This window comes from Leguminivora glycinivorella, chromosome 18, assembly GCF_023078275.1.
Source record: "Leguminivora glycinivorella isolate SPB_JAAS2020 chromosome 18, LegGlyc_1.1, whole genome shotgun sequence".
Lineage (NCBI taxonomy): Eukaryota > Metazoa > Arthropoda > Insecta > Lepidoptera > Tortricidae > Leguminivora > Leguminivora glycinivorella.
The window spans coordinates 8185258-8206691 of record NC_062988.1 but is presented as its reverse complement, the minus strand read 5'-3'; the positions used below and the strand labels follow the sequence as shown (position 1 = coordinate 8206691).

At 37.9% G+C, this 21434-nt stretch overlaps 1 protein-coding gene across 1 annotated transcript in view; it reads right to left on the bottom strand.

Annotated features, from left to right (window-relative positions):
• The window catches only part of LOC125235730 (glutaredoxin domain-containing cysteine-rich protein CG31559-like), a 93386-nt gene that overhangs the window by 36061 nt on the left and 35891 nt on the right, over positions 1-21434 (bottom strand). The window contains exon 2 of the mRNA XM_048142304.1: positions 3688-3921. Within this exon, the coding sequence (XP_047998261.1) occupies positions 3688-3921 (234 nt within the window). The remainder of the gene's footprint in view (positions 1-3687; positions 3922-21434) is intronic.

Here is a 21434-nt window from a genome sequence, read left to right as displayed (position 1 = left end):
AATAAACCAAAAAAAAAACAAAAAATAATGCTAAAATACCGATATTTTTACGTAAAAACCGGTTACGCATGTGTAAATAAAGGCGGAGGCCTCCAAAATACAAGCTCCGAATAATAAACACCTTATTTCTTCTGAACTTTATTATTTCGAAAGAAAAATAGCTGTGGCAGCCCTAACGGGCTATTAAGATGATGTGCCATTGCCTGCCGGCCTAGCCAGGGTGGCAACCGCTGACGCTACGCGGCGATCGAATCAGTATGGCTCTGTCGCGCCACTACAAAAGCATAAAGAGTACTATCGTACAGTATGGCCACTCCCGCTCCCCCACTGAAAGTGCCGCCCACCCGCTCTTGGTTACTTCACAGTTATCGCGTGTCTAAGACGAGACCAATCGACCTGTCATATCTCACTCAAGAAGCATGGTACGCGTTCACCTATACGAGCTTAGACTGTACTGTGTCGCCTCATTCATACATTTGACGTTATATGGGTAAAGGAACCTTATTTTCGATGGTGCTTACGTCCCGTGGCGTCGTATTTGTACACGAACATCGCTCATAACGCCGTAAGTGCCATCGACAATAGGGTCCCTTTATCCTGATAATGTCACATATTTGATCGCCAGCGTCCGAGGTGTGACAGAAGTGCGATAGGGAGAGCTCTCCCTACGATGCGTAAGCGATTGTGGGGTTGGCTAGGTAGGGCTTTAGGGGACTGTAAGGCGACCTCATAATATTGCCTTAATTAAAACCTCAAACGGATGGGAGGTACGTAATAAGGGTAATTAGGAAGTGCAGTGTAATGTGAGTAACATTATAATTATTCGACACTAAAGGTAACTTATATACGTAAGTAGGTACAATACTACAATATCCTCGATTACGGTTGGTTTTTCATCATCATTATCAGCATCATGCATAAGGCCTGCCTTCGTGTACGCCACTTATCCCGGTTGGCTTTTAGGTGTCTCGATGTGTAAGGCCGTTTTCACATTATCCGATCCGATATCGGATGTCGGAAAGATTTCAATGGAAAAAATCCAATGGCGCTTGTAATGTAGGTATGGGATATCGGTCCTACATCCGATATTGGATCGGTTAATGTGAAAACACACTGAAATTGGGCGTAATGTCGTGTAATATAACGTATTTTTTTTAAACCCCAGAAGCAAAAACGAAGAGGTGTTATAAGTTTGACGTGTCTGTCTGTGTGTCTGTGTATGTGTCTCTCCGTGGCATCGTAGCTTCCGAACGGATGAACCGATTTAGATTTAGTTTTTTTTTTGTTTGAAAGCTGAGTTAGTCGGGAGTGTTCTTAGCCATGTTTCATGAAAATCGGTCCACTATGTCGGGATTTTTTTCAAAATTTTAATTTTGTGGTTAGGTTATATAATTTGTTGTTGGAAACAAACTCAGTATTGTCTTATATTTTGTTCGCTATACTGTTTGCATTTACCTGACATCTTATTAGGCAAAATGACGTGAGATACGATCAGAATTATAAACAGATCCGCAAAGTAGGCTACGTTGAGTGAATACAAATACAGATCAGCTGTTTTTCCCAGCTAAGTTGACACTTGGCAGTGATTTTGATAGATACCTGTGCACATTTTATAATATCTATTTATTTATTTAAACTTTATTGCACAAATTTACAAAAAAAGAAGTAGGTAATATGAAAACACAGGTCAAAATTGCAATCGCAATGTACATACTTATATATAATAAATATAAATATACATTTATATGGTCAGATTAAAATATATATTATATACTATATAAATAAAACATCCGGTGCCTGTGTGGTGACGGGTAAAGAATTTCACCACCCCCTTTCTTCCCGTGGGTGTCGTAGAAGGCGACTATGGGATATGGGTTAAATTGTGGCGTAGGCGAGAGGCTGGCAACCTGTCACTGCAATGTCACAGTTTCGTTTTCAACCCCTTATTTGCCAAGAGTGGCACTGAAGCTTTAGTAGTTTCATGTGTTCTGCCTACCCCTTTATGGGATACAGGCGTGATTGTATGTATGTATGTATGTACAAATAAAACATACATATATCTGATAATTTTGTACCTAGTGTGAGACACAACATAAATACTTAGTCACGAATGTTTTCAAATAAATGCTTACGCAACTTGGTTTTAAAAATAAATTTGTTCTGAGACTGTCTGATAGTGATAGGCAAGGGGAGCGCATTCCACAGACGAATCGCTTGACAACCTGAATGAGCTTGACAAGAAGCCAATCCGATGTGGGAGTACAGCTAGCTTCAGTGTACGCACTGAGAGAAAATACAACAAGTTTTCATGTTCGTTCAACAAGTTTTTTGGTTAAAATAGCGCCTACGTGCTCTTTGGTTCGAACAACAAGCCACTTGTCATTTGAATCGGCAATATATTTGAATCAACAAGTCGATTTTATAAAAACAACCTGACACATATTGTTTTAAACATACGTTTGGCTGATTCAAACGGATAAACCGCAACAAGTCGAACTTGTTAAATTCACAATGCAAATTTCTCTCAGTGCGAGAATCACGAAGTACACAACCGGGGCGGGCTCTTACAAACTCAAATTTGGACCTGATAAATGGGTGCAGCTGGATCAAATATAATTGAATACAGGGTACATAAGATTCGCAATGACCTGCGGTCACGAATTGGGAGCCATTGGAGTTTTCGGCGAAAGGGAGAGACGTGGTCATATTTGCGGAGGTTAAACACGAATCTGATGCAGTTGTTAAGAAGACGATCATGTTTAGGCAGTGAGACTTGTGTAATGTTAGTGCAACACACATCAGCGTAATCAATTATAGGTAGTATTAAGGACTGAACAAGTAATGTTTTGGTGCTAGCCGGCAAAAAGTTTTTATGTCTGTAAAGCGTCCGTAATGTGTTAGTCACCTTGCGACTGACATCGGCCACATGTGGCTCCCATGTCAACCCATTGTCCAAGATTAAGCCAAGATCCTTAACTTGCGCTGACAAGGGAATCACGGTTTTCTCGTATATAATTGGTGCAACAAGAAATAGATCATACGGGAATCATACGGGGGCTTCCTAAAACAATAGCTTGACATTTGTCCGGATTAACAGCGATTCCAAATACGATACGATATTAAACGTCGAACTTCTATTAAATTATGGCGTTTACGAATTCCCGCCATCCTGCCCTAGATATATCTCATGTCATTGATTATGTAAACTTTAATTACACGTAATTTTATAATAAGAACGAAACTCCCTTATGGGAATGTGGAATTCAATCGAGCTTGCTGTGGACTCTGAATCTTTGCATTGCTGGTCTAAGAACATACACGAATACCGCTACCTGTAGCTTAGCCACTTGACTGTTATCAAAAAAAAATATGCTGCAAGTCGTCCGCGGATACCTTACTATCCCAAGGCAGGTATGGAGAAGCTTGGGGTTTTAAAAATACCTGCCTACAAATAAAATTGCATACCTAGGTCGCCAAGCAGGAGGACGACCTGTCGGACGCCCTAGGTATCGCTGGAGCGACATGGTGGAGGCGGATCTGTGCGAACTCCAAGTCAAGAGTTGGCGAGAGGTAGCGCAGGACCGAGAAAAGTGGCGCTGTCTTGTATCGGAGGCCAAGTCTCATTTTGGGGCACTGAGCCAACAGAGTAAGTAAGTAGTACAAATAAAATTAGAATCATAAACTTACCCCAACATGCTGGCCATCCACAAACAGCTGCGGGATTCGAATCTGGTCGCTCTTCATCCTATCTCTGATCTCGTCTTGATACTCCGTGCTCATAAACACATCTCGCTCCTCGTATTTCACGAGAAGGTTCCTCAGGATCTTCTTCACTAGATTACAGCGTTGGTATGTGCTGCGTACGATGCCCATGGTTGTTGTGTAGACGACGACCTTACCGGCGTCTTTTTCTTTGTAGCTCTGTGGAAGAAAGGAATGAATAAGTTTTTGGAGAAAGTTGTGTTGCTGTCCGTACTCGTTTTTCAGTAAATCACTGTCATATTCGATAACTTCTTCGTAATTTTAACTATAAAACTCCCGTGAGACTCATACATATTTAAAAATATTTTAAGCGGGTTACTCACGTATTAAGTCGATATAGCGTTCGACATGTTTCGGTTCAATTTCGAGAACCTTTCTCAAGAGTACCCCCTGCGCCTGTCCTCAGCAGCCGCGCGCACCGAGCAAGCGCCCGCAGTATGCGTCGCGCTCTCGACATGTAAAGGCGGGGTGTCGAGAAAGGTTCTCGAAATTGAACCGAAACATGTCGAACGCTATATCGACTTAATACGTGAGTAACCCGCTTAAAATATTTTTAAACTTCTTCGTAATTTTTTATAGGTTTTGCTTGCGCTAATATTTCAATTACGAATGCGATAAGTACAGTGAGCTTATCAATAAAAGTGCATGGCGAGTTTATCAATAAATTCATTCATAATTTCTCAATGCACGGAATCCGTTCCAAAAGAGAAGAGTCGTGGAATGTATATGCGGACATTTTTTGAATTTCGAACGCACGAATTCGCCGTTCGAAAGTCTGTGGAAAACGACGTAATGCTATTTTTGAAAAAGAACGTCTAGTACCTAATTTTAAAACTAGTGGTAAACCACTCGTTTTCGATTCTGTTAGTAGAATTTAAATCGCTAGAAGTGGAGATATTATTGAACGAATTTCACGAAATCGAAAGGCCGAGATTCAAAAATCGCCCCCCTGACTCCAAAAAGTATGTATGTGTGTGTACTCACACGAATATAATATTATGACAGTGTCATGTTAGGTCAAGTTATGTTAAGACGGTTAGGTCTTCATAAAGATAGTTCTAACAAAATGAGATTGCGTTTTTTATCAGTGTCACAGAGTTCTTATAGCCGCCTTTCATTATCAAAACAGCTCGACTGTAGTTATCTACAATAGTGTAACTATAAAAAAAATTAAAAATGTCTGCTATGGCCACCAACAACCAAACCATGACAAATACCTCTAAACTCTTTCTTTAGGCGCACTTGTAACTTTTATAACAATTCCATTAATAATATTGGTATTTTTGCTCACAATTTGTCCAGTTTCAAGAACAAGATTCGGCAATTACTGTTTTCTTGTTAACTGTATTATTATTTCATTAAGTAGATTTTATAATGCATCCTTGCGTGTGTACCCACTCAACTACTGTGTGTGTAATTTTGTTTACTATTTTTACTTAAATTTAATCTTCCAGTAATGTAGGAAATTCTAGGCCTAGATTTATATATCTTTTTGTAAACCGTACTTGTAAAAGGCTGTTTGCTTTCTAAATTAGAAAAAAAAAACTGTGTCAACACGCTTTTTCCATTACAAAGATCAATATTGGCATTGCTTCTATTACAGTTTTATTTGACTTCCGACCGTATTTTCCATGTGTTCTACTAACTCCAGAACTTAACATAAGAGTCCGTTAAACTAGAACTAAGGCTAGAAATCATGATTTTTGAACTCCGACCGTTCCATTTCGTGTATTTCAATTATATCTCCACAACCAGCCATTTAAATTCTACTAAAATTGAAAACGAGTGGCCAAAATTCCATTCCCCATTCTCAATCATTTCAAAAACATAATTTCGGAAACATAAATAGACATCAAGTGGCGAAATTGTAAGAGAAAAACAAAAAATCGGTTACCAGTTGAATGGTATATTAAACTAAATAACTACTTACTGCTAATAAACTCTAACAATAAAACTTGTGTTAATAAAATATTTGTTAAATTATTATCAGACACAATTCTCTTTAAGTATAATAATAAAATAAGTATATTAACTTTCAGTCAACGAGATACTTCACTTCATAAAGCAATATCATCATTTATCATTATTGACGTGCTAACAAAACCCCAAAACTTACTTTAATTGGAACATTCTATCCCAAAACTAATTTCGCTCCATTAAAATAACTTTGATAGACAAAACATTACCCACCTAAAATAATGGAACTAGAGAAGTTATTTGTTTAAAAGCCCATTTATATTTTTTTTTTATACTACGTCGGTGGCAAACAAGTATACGGTCCGCCTGATGTAAAGCGGTCACCGTAACCTATGGACGCCTGCAACTCAAACAGTGTCACATGCGCGTTGCCACCCCATTAGAAACTTGTACACTCCCTTTTGCTGTGTTAAGTACACAGCAAAAAGGAGTGTACAAGTTCCAAGGAGGGTTCGGGTTGCCGACGACTCAAAGGACAATAGACGGAACAAGTTAGTTCCGTAAGTCCTCCCGTCATCAGCACACCGCACCCTCGTTGAGCTCTGGCAGCCTTACTCACCGGCAGGAACACAACACTATGAGTAGGGTCTAGTGCTATTTGGCTGCGGTCTTCTGTAAGGCGGAGGTACTTCCCCAGTTGGGCTCTGCTCTAGATTCGTGCGAGACGATATCCGCTGTGCTGTGCCCTACCACACAAAGCGGAATATCATTCGCTATGCCCTACCTCCTACTAATATAATAAAAAAATACTTATACCTAATTGGCCAGTTTTGCTCCTCCGGAATTATGGAATACACAAATAAGATTATTTCTGTCGTTTATTTAATTATCTCTGCGCCTCCAAGGACGCGATTAAGCAAAAGCTGACATACACTGTCAGCACTGTCAGCAGGTTTTATCCTGGGAATTGTGTTTAATCTCTTTGTACAGGGGATGAAATTCGCATCTTTTACGTCTCCGTTTGGTGATTAAGAAGTTACATACATAAGGTGTAATTTACAAGTATAATCTTATACAAAATAAGTTTTTTTTCAAGAACTTTTATGAAGCAGTATTAAAAGTTATTAAATTTTAAGAACAGCTACATCTATCGGCGAGTAGACTAAACGCGTTCGTGCGAAGCAAGTGCGAAGGCAACTTCCTAGCGAAGATACATAGTGGCCACTCGGTGTCTATTCAGTTATTAACACCGTTGTATAGATGGCGCTGTAAAAAGTATTTACAATATTTTTCTCAAACATGGTATGAAATATTGATGTTATGTGCCTTATAATTGGCAGCGAAGTATGACGTTGCAGGTGCGGCTAGGACGATTGATAGATAATGGAATTTCATACAAACCTTGCAGGCCAAGGCTGGCAAAGTCTTCTTTTTTAATTTCCAAACACAGATAATTGTGACATAACATCCAGGTATTTAGCCAATTAAAAAAAAACTATAAGGGGCTTTATAGACGTGCCGACTGCAACTGGTACGGGCCCTAGACAATATTTGATTTTGGGTGCGTTTTCATACAAAAAAAATTTTTTTCGTTTTTTTATATTTTTTGTTTTTTTTTATAGGCGTATACGGGGTATTAAAGAGGAACGAAAATTCGATTATTTTTGCGCTACGACGCACCGTTTTTTATTTATTTCATACCATGTTTGAGAAAAGCACTATACATACCTCGGCGGGAAATGGGGTTGCCCCGGCCTCTGTAGTAATGTACTATTATTTTGTTATTGTCAGGCTTCAAAATTTTAGATTAAGTATAAGAATTACTTACAATACAACAAAGTATTGGTTAAGTTAATTCGCCGAAGAAAATAGATAAAAGGGAAACAAGTCTGTTTTTACAGTCAACATTAATTTCTACAAAAATCTGGTCAAAACATTTTAAATATGAGCCAGATAACTTTCTTCGAGAAGTCCAGTCCATCTGGTTAGTAGTTTACGATATAAATGCAGTTGTAAGTGTACGTACTACAATGTAGATAACCACTTTTTGTTGCAATCCAATCGAAAAAAAAGTAAGGTACAACGGGGCAAACCTCGACTGGGAGCAAATGTAACTGGTCCATTTTTTCCATGTTTTACAATGTTTGCATTATTAAATAGAGTGTCCACCGGTTATATATGGTAGGCGTGTTCAGTGGATACATCTAGAACTCAACATCATAGTGTAATAATGAAAAAAAAAATGGATTAGTTACAATTGCCACCCAGTCGAGATTTGCCCCGCTGTGCCTTACCTATAGTCGCTGCTCCCAAAACACTTATTGTTAGACAAAGTCCATGCCATTATCATTTTTCCTATTACTTGGTATTACATAATGTAAGCCATAGTTGACAGATCCAAAGTAGGTATGTAGGTAGACTGACAGGTGTGAAAAAGATTGCACGAAGTCTCAGCAGGTTGAGAAATGCAGGATGCTCAAATATTTGCTCGAGGTTTGACATCTTTTTGTGATTTTCTATGGACAGTCAGAATCGAAGCTGTTCAATAAGAAGACATGTCCTACAATTTTAATTACTCGACATTGGCCATGTAATTGAGCATTTCTTTTTTTTTCGCCACTTTTATGAAATGTGATATTTTTGAAAAAAAAATGCTATTTTTACTTACAATTACTAGCTTTTCCAATCCTAGTAGTCAAAAAAATGGTCCCTCTTATTTTGTTACCATTTTCCGTACATGTTGTGTGGGGTAACAAAAGAGGAAAGTAACAAAAATGTATGGAAATTCTGGGACACTTTTTGTCTCCGAGTGAGATTGAAAGTACTCGTGATTCTGAGTACAAGTGACCTAAAATTCCCTAAATTAATCAAAATAAAAAAAATGGGAAAAAAATAAAGAAATGCTCAATCACGAAAAAATACGATATGACATCAATGACAATTTTTTGCGGTGCGAAAACTTGTATGCTATTGCATTGTGAGCTGCTTGAATTGAGGTTTCATATGTACAAGTGAGCATAATAATCAAATACTGCAATGTAATGGAACAGGTTCAAGTGGAGAAAACAAGGAGAGGCCTTTGCCCACTTGGCACTAAAATAGACTGAATATTTTTTTTTACAAAAAATGTAAATTGAGACTCTGTGCCTAAAGATTCATTCTTAATATAGGTAGATGTTGCTAATATGCCACCCAGTGTGTTTTCACATTATCCGATCCGATATCAGATGTAGGAAGGTTTTCAAAGGAAAAAATCAAAGATGGCGGCTTAAATATATGGAATATCGATCCTACATCCGATATCTGATCGGATAATGTAGAAACGCACTAAGGCGTTTGAGAGTTGAGGGAAGGTATGGAAAAAATCGCACGCAATCAGCAGGCCTCCGTGGCTGAGTTGGTCATAGCGACGGCTCCGGCAAAGCAGTCCTGCCGGAGGTGTGATTTTTCCATTTTTCCTTTAATTTAGAAATATGTTGTATAGTTCGCAGGCGACTGCATGATAAAAAATAAATAATATTTTTTTTTTTATCATGCAGAAACGTCTGCATGATAAAAAACAAAAAAAGAGAATGGAAAAATTAACACCGGCAGGACTCGAACCTGCGACCTTTGGCCTTGCCGGGGCCATCGCGCTTCCAACTGCGCCACGGAGGCCTGCTGGATGTGTGCGAATTTATCCATGCCTACCCTCAATTCTCAACCGCCTTAGGGTGGCGTTATAGCAAACATCTACCCGTAAGAATAGATCTTAACAGGCAAACATATTTTTTTTTATATTGTATTGAAAACGGCCGACTGTATAGCACATCTTCATTACATAACGTAATGTATCCGTCGTTATATCACAGTTTGTCGAAATGCACCGTACTCTATTGATTGGTTTATTGCTACTCGCGATATGACAGCTGATTGTAAAACAATTAGGGTTCCTTAATTTATTGTATTGTTTCGGAACTAATGGGTTTTATTCAGTTTGTTAAAGACGCCTATGAAATAGCCGTAATAGGTAATTAAATATCTAAGAAACTATGTATGTCTAAATTCAGTGAAAAACTGGAAGATGCTAGCATTTGGTCGTAAGAAGTATCATTTTCCTTGGCTAAAGAGATTCAGGGTAACTCTGCAACGATTTGGACAGCACATCAATCCACATTGTGTTACTATAAAACAAAGTTCTGTGTTATCAAAATCGTTGCACCTGTTACCTTGGTCGACTCTAGGTTTTAGCTTAGGTACACGAAGGTTTCGAGAAATCGTAATTTCAAACATCGGCTACTAATAAAACTTTATAGAACTTGTGTACGAAATGCTAACAGATATTTTTGCTTATACAGGGTGAAATAAAAAACTCATTCAAACTTTGCATAGTGACATTAAGTGACTTGAGCATAACATAATGAACAAATGTTTCCCTTGCGCTATGATATAGGGTTCTTCAAGAAACAGGTATTTAGGGCTCTCAAAGGTCGGCAACGCATAAGGGGCTCCCCTGATGTTGCTTATGTTTTTTTTTTTATACTACGTCGGTGGCAAACAGGCATACGGCCCGCCTGATGTAAATTGGTCACCGTAACCTATGGACTCCTGCAACTCAAACAGTGTCACATGCGCGTTGCCACCCCATTAGAAACTTGTACATTCCCTTTTGCTGTGTCCATGGGAGGCGATGACTGCTTCCCATCAGGCGCCTTGTCTGCTCGTTTGCTGCATATTTCATTAAAACAAAAATTTTAACGGTCTTTTTTATTTCACCTATGTATCATAGTCAAAATAATCAGTTGTACAATCAGGTAATTTAAAAAAATTGCTATATAAATATTTTAAAAGAACTGTATATTTTATATTAATAGACAGCCTTTTCCTATTAAACTGTATCTCTTAAATTGTTTCCTATATAATAATTCAGTTGCCAAATAAATAGTTGGTACTCGTGTCTGAATAAACCGTAGCCGTAATGGCATTAAAATGCTACCTCATATTGAAATATTTTGAGGCCCCATTTTAGTCGCCAAACTATTATTTTTGATACCCATTTCTATGGTTATTTAGTCGCCCGGTTAAATACGTGCCATTTAAAAACAGTGTCCGAGAGCTCTTATGTTACGCTCATAATCAAATTATGAAATCCCATAGGGCTTGGTTTTTTACGGTTATAAAAACCACCATTATGTGTTCTGTACCATAAAAACGGAGCCTCATTTCAGCGAATAATGCAATAATTTGATAAAAAGCTTGTCGAGGTGTGGTCGCAAAAGGTCAATGGGAACTGATTTCGCGCGTTGCATCATCGACAAATACTGACCACACACCTGCTGGGCGATGCAGAGTCGAGTTCTTAAATATGAGGATATTTTTTTACCTTGACTCGTTTAAAAAATGTACACATATTTATGAACTCGATTGTAATAAATTTAGGTATTGGGTTGGGTTCTTGGGTTTTACATTCCATATGGATGAAGCGCTGGTAGCCTAGCGGTAAGTACGTTCGACTTTCGTTCCGGAGGTAGCGGGTTCGAACCTCGGCTCGCACCAATGAGTTTTTCGGAATTTATGTGCGAAATGTCATTTGATATTTGCCAGTCGCTTTTCGGTGAAGGAAAACATCGTGAGGAAACCGGACTAATTCCAATAAGGTCTAGTTTACCCTTAGGGTTAGAAGGTCAGAATGGCAGTCGCTTTCGTAAAAACTAGGGCTCCCGGTCGCATCCGTGTTTCGTGTACCTACCCGTTGCCGGGTATCCGTTCCCGTGATACACGAATCCGGATTTCTGGCCCGTTTGGAACGGGTAATTAGGGACCGTGTAATTAAGGTCCGGGTACCCGTGTAGTCCGTGTGTCCGGATCGACGGACTCTAAAAACCCGCGGGTCCGATCCGTTCTCGACGTAAAGTGATACTTGATGATTGTTCGCGTTCTTGGTTCAAGCGAATATGAAAATCAGTTTAAAGAACCAAAAATGATAAAACCTTAATAACTAAAACGAGAAAGGGACAGCGGAGCAATTGTGACTGGGGGACAAATTTTAACTACTCGATTTTTTTCCATGTTTTACATTTTAGGTATTATTATATAGGGCACGCGTTTTCAGTGGCCTAAATTATTATGATGTCAGGAAGCATGAAACTTGGTATGCACATAGCTTTGATGTTCATAAGAATAAATAGAAGTAGAAACACGCCGAGGAGTCAATCTTTTCCCCCCACTATTATATCCCATTTTTAGCGTTTTAAAATTTTCACGAAAACTATTAAAGGTTTTGATAAGTTGATAAGTAAATATTACGAGTAGGTACTTTTCCTAAATATCGCGATTATAGCTTTCACGGTTTTCATGACAATATAAAAAAACTGATGATAATGATATAAAAATGAGGGAAAAGAGGGGAAACATTGACACTTCGGCGTCTGCGTACTTTTATTTTTTTCTGTTAAGTGTTTGTAAGTTATCTATATACATGTCAAGTCTCATGCTTTTTGTCACACCCTATCCGACTAGCTCAAGTTAAGAACCAGGACTATGGATACATATTCACTTCAAAGTGGTTCCCTCCAAAATAATGAAAAAAATACCATTCTTAACTAGGTATTTGTAAAACAGCGCGGCTACATCTAGAACTTTTCAAACAAAAGGTTTGTCCATGTCAAAGGGAAGCCGAGTGTGAGGTTTGAGTGTCATTATTATCAGTAAAAATCACCACGGTTATTGGTTATTGTGCCGCCCACAAGTCATTATTATTACCTTTGTCTTCTCATGCGACGTTAATTCTACTAACTTCTTAGATAAAAACTAATAACTCGATAGTTCAAATACATTTCCTTAATTTGAAAGATATTTATGAAAGAAAACTGTGGAAACTGAGTGTCACCCATTGACCAAGGACGCTGTAAAGTGTTCGAAACGTCGGGATGAATAGTAAATTCAGGATACGCGATATAATCCGTTTCCATAGTTATGTATTTATCTATTTAAGTAATACTTAAATAGATAAATAAAAATAAAAATACCACCTATAGTATATACATACTATGTATATACTATAGGTGGTATACCCTATAGTAAGGCACCATGAACATTATAAAACAATCAAGTAATACATACATACATACATACAATCACGCCTGTATCCCACAAAAGGGGTAGGCAGAACACATGAAACTACTAAAGCTTCAGTACCAATCAAGTAATATAACTAATATAGTATTTTTCACACAAACCAATACCCTGTTTAGACTTCTATTAGTTAACCTAGAGACAAATAAAGTCCATTAAACTCTACTTTTCGCAATTGTCTTAAGCAACTTTATTGAAAAAAAAAAAACCAGTAGACTAGTGTGCGGAGTGTGCCTGGCGAATTATGGACCTACATATAGGAATAGGAATACATTTGTAATATTTGTATTGAATATCACCATATTATCTAATCTATACGAGTAGCCTACAACGTAACGGGAACAAGTACATAAAATATAGTTAACACGTTATTGATCAAAATAAAACGAGTATGTATAAAACCAATTCGTATTCGTTCGCTAAATTAATATAAATTTTAGATTTCACCTATTTTTTAAATACAAACCGGCACGGCAATAAGTCGATCGGTCCGCCGGCCGCCTCGTGTGTTCAATACCCGAACGGAGCCGAAGTCCGTGCCTCCGGCCGTCCGGCCCCGAACGCCGATTCGGCACTACACGCGCGAACGGCACTACACGGGAACGGACTTCGGCGGGTTCGGGTAGTTCGGACGCTTAGCACCGCCGGGGCTAAGGGGCCGGGCGCACGGATCGGCGGGTAGTAACGAATATCCAGAGCCCTAGTAAAAACTAGTACCTACGGCAAATCTTTGGATTAGTTGTCAAAAGCGGACCCCAGGTTAACGCAAGGAGGATGATGATGAGATTCCGTATGGATGGTCTCGTACGTATATTTTAAAGTATTGTTTCGTAGTCTATGTGGTAATCGTAATAATTACCTAGAGTCAGTCCAAGCTTGTTGATGTTGACTGAGCCAAAGTTGGCATCGACTTTTTTAGCCGCGCTTGAGGTTTTAGATATTTAATAGTTATTTGTTATACAAGGGGGCAAAGTTTTATTTTAACACACGAGAAGTAAAATACATTTGCACCCGAGTGTAACACAAAACTTTTCCCCTCACTATAGCGAGGAAACTACAACGCAAAAAATGCGTTTATCACTGCTTCCAGTAGTTCCACAGGTGGTAAATCATTTTTAGTACTAGATTCATTTACTTTTATCAATTTTAAAGCAGTTAATTTGACTTTATTCAAGGTCAAATTACTTTACCCACTAGTGGATAAAATGCGTTTTTACCCGCTGGTATTAAAGGGCAAAACACGTGTTTCCGAGCTAGTGAGGGGAAATATAATATTTGTACTAGCGGCAATATCGCTGCCTACTTAGGTTGGTGGTATAATTCTCACAGACCTTTAGTGCGTTTTCATATTAGCCGATCCGACATCGGATGTCGGACCGATGTCCCATACATTACAGGCGCCATATTTTTTTCCATTGAAATCCTTCCGACATCCGATATCGGATCGGATCGGATCGCGTTTTTGACAGGCGGTAACTGTGAGGTAAACGAGGGTGGGCGGTACTTTCAGCGGGGAGCGGGAGTGGCCATACTGTACGATAGTACTCTTTGTTATTATTATACTGTGGTTTAGTAATGTGTTACATCGCATCATTATGCTACCTATGTAGTTTGTTTATAAAGAACTATGAAAATAGCAACAGCTTGAAAACAGTAAGGCGCATTAGGGTGATTCCGAAAGTCGTATAAAACCACCATTATTTCCATCATATCAAGATTCCCATTTCGAAATTACCCGAGCATTTCTGTGATTAGGAATTACCCTAATGCACCTACTACGAAAACAACTTACTACAAGAACATTCAAGAAGCACCTTCTTGCATAACCACGCAAATTAAAATAAAAGGTCCTATGCATCAAAGATTGTTTACAATAAACAATGAACTTTATCGACGACTTATAAGACTCAAACTGCACTCTGTGAAAGTTGTTATTGCAATTTTCTGACCTTCCTGGGTCACGGATCATTTCGTTACTTTCATTCATACGTACTATTGTATACGCTTCCTTTCTTTTGTATGATTTAATTATTGTCAACTTAGATTAGGTTTGAACTCGTTATATTACTCGTTATATCATTATATTTTATGGTACGAGTACATTCTCTGGCAGAGGTAAGTGATCCCTGGATATAAACCTAGCGTTGTTGACGGAATGCAAAATATCATTTATCAGCGTCATCGTCATATCAAATTATATTAGAATAGAATATCTGGGCAACCGAGCTTCGCTCGGTTCTGTTTCGTATCCTTGACATGTGTCGCCATCTAGTTCAAAAATGAATAGTACCTACATCGAGCGAAAGAATTCTCAGCCTTAACAACACAACTACTCCACACGAGATGGCGCGCATTTCGCCACAAAAACTCAAATAGTGTATTTTCTATTCGTTTTAGCCTTGACCTGTGTCGCCATCTAGTGTTTGCAATAAATAGTACTTACATCGACCGAAAGAATTCTGTCTTAACAGTACAACACACGAGATGGCGCGCGAAGAAAAACGCATGAAAACTCGAAAATTCGCGTTTTCCGGGACCTAAGGATAAGTTAGACCGATTTTTCACCCCAAAAAACCCCCACATAACAAATTTCTGCGAAATCGTTAGAGCGGTTTCCGAGATCGTCAGTGTAAATAAATATATATATAAATAAATAAATAAATAAATAAATATACAAGAATTGCTCGTTTAAAAGTATAAGATACATCTCTCTTTCGGGACTTGTTCCAGTGTGCAAAATCGTTTAGAAAAATCAGTCGCAACATTTACTTTTTATTGTGTCTAAGGTGGGTATAGCGGGGCAAATCTTGACTAGAGGGCAAATGTAACTGGTCCATTTTCTCCATGTTTTACAATGTTTGCATTATTAAATAGAGTGTCCACCGGTTATAATGGTGGGCGTGTTCAGTGGACACATGTAGAATATTAACATCATAGTTTAATAATGGAAAAAATGGATCAGTTACAATTGCCCTGCAGTCGAGATTTGTCCCGCTGCACCTACTTAAAAACTAACGGCGGGCAATTCTTGGTGTGGATACCTTACTTTACATAAAGTAACCTGAGCCCTTATACTGTGAAATTAGGTCTCACACCTGGCCCCGTAGCCGAATGGCATTTCTCCGACGCCAAACGAAAGCGATACGCCGCTGGCTCTGTCGCGCCAATACGCAAGCGCGATAGAGATAGATATCTACTAGCGCTTCGTTTCGTGAGCGTTTCGTGAGCGATTGTGCCATTCGGCTAGCCACTCTGACCGGTCCCGATCAAGACCTCACCGTTACTTTACGTCAGCGTGTGGTCACTAATGTACGTGCATTGCCGAATTCACAAACGCTCACGAAACGAAACGCTCGTAAATATCTATCTCTATCGCTCTTGCGTATTGGCGCGACAGAGCCAGACTACCTTTCGCGGCGTTTCGTTTTCGTTTCGCGTCGCAGAAATGCCAGGCGGCTACGGGGCCAGTACAGTCAGCATCGGCAGCCAAAACGCGAAATATACCGGAAAACATCATTCAAAGGTAATACGCGATATACATATTTGGCGCTTGGATTGTCACGATATAAATATTTGATGATGACTCAAATTCCTACCCATTTCATTGAAATGTTGTTTTTTTATTATTTCCGTATTGAAATGTTAATAAGTCGTATAAAACCACCATTATTTCCATCATATCAAGATTCCCCTTTCGAAATTACCCGAGCATTTCTGTTATTAGGAATTATCCTAACTCACCTACTACAAAAACAACTTACTACAACTGCCGTCCTATCACTAAAACCCATCTAACCCACAAATGATAGTTTTGAGATATGGGCAAAAAACATAAAAACCCATATCTCTAGGAAATGTGTCGATTTAGTCCAGATTTCTTTTATTCTTAAATTAAAACTAAATTCACGCTAACATTATTTAAAATCAATTTAATTAAATATTGTTTAATTTATTAGAAATTCGCCATTTTGTGTTTAAGTTATGCAAATAATTCCTAAAATATGTATGATTTTACTGTTAAAACACGGTTAAGTATACTTTAGCCGTTTTTTAGGATTGAATAATACATAAAACATGGCTTAATAACGGCAAAGTAAATTTACGTGTTTATAGTAATCGTAACTGAGCAATGCATAATAATCTAAAAACATAGCTTAATAACCGCAAAGACACTAAACAATTTTATACTATCGTATATGCTCTAAAAAAATGCTGTAACCGTTTTTAAGCTATGCAATGACTACTAACATCGAAATAATTTGTATACATTCCTAATCTAAAAGCCCGCTATATGACAAACCAGCGACGATTACTAGGTTTTAGCATTGTCATTCTTTTTAAAAGGAGTTTATCATTTTAGCAATGTCCCGTTTACCTGCAGTACCTGCACTAAGTTTCAAGAGCAATTCAATTTGTTAAATGAATAAAAGACAACTGTATGATATTGTAACCATTTATTTGCATGCATAAAAAACCTCGTTATAAGTTATGTTACAAATTAACATATTTAAACTTAATATAATATTCTAACATTAGTGAAAACTAACATAACATTAATATGAAACAATAAAATTCGCTTTTTACATTGCAACAAATCAATTTGCTATACCGACACGGCGAAAGGTGTCGCTCTTGGATATCCAAAGTTATTCGTATTATTACTATAATACACTATTAAAATAATGTTTTTATTACCGAGTTATATAAGGTTAAAAACGGTTGACATTGGCAGTTCTTACAAAAAGAAACACGGATTTCATTTATTATTCGCCAAGCAAGTGAAAATAGCAATCTTTATTTATTTAATACTTCAAAAATTCAAAATACATTTAGGATTGTTTGACATAATAATTTTCTCTCTTTCCGCTTGATTCCGTTCTTCTTAAAATTTATTTTTCTTTTTTTGTGCGTTTGGTTTTCGACAGTTGTATTATTAATATTAATATTACGAGTGTAGTGCTCTATATCGACGGTGGTTCTACATCGATAAATGGTTATATGTACTTATGTGTAGGTCGGTCCTCCTTTTCTGTATGTAAAACTTCTGGATTTGAAGGGTCTGAATGAATTGGTACAGCAGAATACTTATATATCATACTTTTTTTTTCTTCTTTAAACTAGAATCAATATAGAGATCTTTGTTAACAATTTCTGGTAAAATCAGGTGCATCATTGCTTAAAATTGTATTAACTAGGTTAAATTTAAGTCTGTTTCTCTGTTGTTTGTATGAATTGGAGCGGATAAATCAAGATAAAGCTTCATTTTGGATGATACATATGTTGTCATTTTACAATTTTTACATGCTAGGTATAGAGTTCTTCTTCTTTCGAGTCATCACTTGTAGTTTCAATGCGTCTGCGACGGAATAGTCAAAAACCTTCTTTCCTTATATCAAGATGAGAAGCATTTTACGAATGATTAAAGAAGTAAACGTTGTTCGATTTTGTTACAACGAAGGATAAACCCAAATTCGATGATCGTCAGCAACGGTTTTAGCTTGGACCAGTAAAAGGGAGTTTTAAAATTGATGTATTTTCGTCAGCATTGAAAGTTAAAGCAGAAACGTTCGACATGGCTAAGTTAGGCAAAGAATTCTGAGGTATCAATCTCAAAAATTCTTGAAACAATACACAACGATAGAATGTTCCTTGGTAAAGATCGAGTTGAGCAATCCCCTTCTGTTCTACATTTACTAAACTTACTGCTGGTGTGATGACTTGTGGTCGGTTTTTCGGTATTCATTTTATTCGCAGATCTCTGTTATCATTTGTATCCTGAAGTTCGTAACAAGCCTAAAAGAAATAACATTAATTAATTTGATTTTTGACTGCATTATTAAATCAGCTTGACGGTAATATAATGTTGCGCAAGTAATCCATACCTACATAGGTACTAAAACATTGTAAGGTAAATAAATGCTTACAAAATGTATGTGGCTATGGCAATGCCTACATAGCAATAGGATGGTACAATGTAATTTCTTGACTTTTTTGTTTACGCTTTATTTGTACACAATAGTTTTAACTGGGCTCTTGATCGAATAACTTATGAGTTAGGTATTTACTTGTCGCGGCAAACGTGTGATAATACGTTAGCAAAACGCAAGTTGTGCTTGAAAAAACCTTAAAAAAAAGATATTTAACACTTACCTGGTCTTCGGTTTCTTAACATTTTAAGGAGAAAATGTTCATTCACCGGTCACTACAGCCTTCGCACAACCTTCTGCGCGCGAGCTGCTCGGCCGACTGTCGGACTGGCGCAATAACTTTGGAAGGTATACTTTTACAACTAGCGGGGTTTTAGCGTAGCTTTGCTGGTTTGTCCTGTTTCAGTGTGGCATTATGAATATTTTTTAGTAATAAATTCACCGTAAAGCGCAGTAACTAAGTTTTAGTGATGTATTTGTAACCGAAATTACAATGAAAGTCTTTAAATACACGGTTAAAGGACTTTAGCCGTGTTTAAGCGTAGTATTTTATTTAGAAAAGTGAATGTTATAAAATGTAATAACGCAATTAAACGGCTTTAATGGGAATTTATGAAGCTTATGTCAAGTAACGTTGTTATAGTTATGTATCGTGTGATAAAACTATGAAGATAAACAACTGCTAAGCGCTTTAATATAAGTTATAGAAGACAAATGTGGGTTTGCGCTTTTATACTATTGAAAAGGGTTAAAAATAGTGCACTTAGCGAGGTATGTCGACTCTGTATCTCGGTAACTAAAAATGATAAAAATATGATTCCAAGACCAGTCGATGGGGAATTCTTTCCTATTTAAGAATATTTATCCAAACGAAAACTGGTAATATGCAGCTTAGAGGGGTTTTAGTGATCGGACGGCAGACAAGAACATTCAAGAAGCACCTTCTTGCATAACCACGCAAATTAAAATAAAAGGTCCTATGCATCAAAGATTGTTTACAATAAACAATGAACTTTATCGACGACTTATAAGACTCAAACTGCACTCTGTGAAAGTTGTTATTGCAATTTTCTGACCTTCCTGGGTCACGGATCATTTCGTTACTTTCATTCATACGTACTATTGTATACGCTTCCTTTCTTTTGTATGATTTAATTATTGTCAACTTAGATTAGGTTTGAACTCGTTATATTACTCGTTATATCATTATATTTTATGGTACGAGTACATTCTCTGGCAGAGGTAAGTGATCCCTGGATATAAACCTAGCGTTGTTGACGGAATGCAAAATATCATTTATCAGCGTCATCGTCATATCAAATTATATTAGAATAGAATATCTGGGCAACCGAGCTTCGCTCGGTTCTGTTTCGTATCCTTGACATGTGTCGCCATCTAGTTCAAAAATGAATAGTACCTACATCGAGCGAAAGAATTCTCAGCCTTAACAACACAACTACTCCACACGAGATGGCGCGCATTTCGCCACAAAAACTCAAATAGTGTATTTTCTATTCGTTTTAGCCTTGACCTGTGTCGCCATCTAGTGTTTGCAATAAATAGTACTTACATCGACCGAAAGAATTCTGTCTTAACAGTACAACACACGAGATGGCGCGCGAAGAAAAACGCATGAAAACTCGAAAATTCGCGTTTTCCGGGACCTAAGGATAAGTTAGACCGATTTTTCACCCCAAAAAACCCCCACATAACAAATTTCTGCGAAATCGTTAGAGCGGTTTCCGAGATCGTCAGTGTAAATAAATATATATATAAATAAATAAATAAATATACAAGAATTGCTCGTTTAAAAGTATAAGATACATCTCTCTTTCGGGACTTGTTCCAGTGTGCAAAATCGTTTAGAAAAATCAGTCGCAACATTTACTTTTTATTGTGTCTAAGGTGGGTATAGCGGGGCAAATCTTGACTAGAGGGCAAATGTAACTGGTCCATTTTCTCCATGTTTTACAATGTTTGCATTATTAAATAGAGTGTCCACCGGTTATAATGGTGGGCGTGTTCAGTGGACACATGTAGAATATTAACATCATAGTTTAATAATGGAAAAAATGGATCAGTTACAATTGCCCTGCAGTCGAGATTTGTCCCGCTGCACCTTACTTAAAAACTAACGGCGGGCAATTCTTGGTGTGGATACCTTACTTTACATAAAGTAACCTGAGCCCTTATACTGTGAAATTAGGTCTCACACCTGGCCCCGTAGCCGAATGGCATTTCTCCGACGCCAAACGAAAGCGATACGCCGCTGGCTCTGTCGCGCCAATACGCAAGCGCGATAGAGATAGATATCTACTAGCGCTTCGTTTCGTGAGCGTTTCGTGAGCGATTGTGCCATTCGGCTAGCCACTCTGACCGGTCCCGATCAAGACCTCACCGTTACTTTACGTCAGCGTGTGGTCACTAATGTACGTGCGTTGCCGAATTCACAAACGCTCACGAAACGAAACGCTCGTAAATATCTATCTCTATCGCTCTTGCGTATTGGCGCGACAGAGCCAGACTACCTTTCGCGGCGTTTCGTTTTCGTTTCGCGTCGCAGAAATGCCAGGCGGCTACGGGGCCAGTACAGTCAGCATCGGCAGCCAAAACGCGAAATATACCGGAAAACATCATTCAAAGGTAATACGCGATATACATATTTGGCGCTTGGATTGTCACGATATAAATATTTGATGATGACTCAAATTCCTA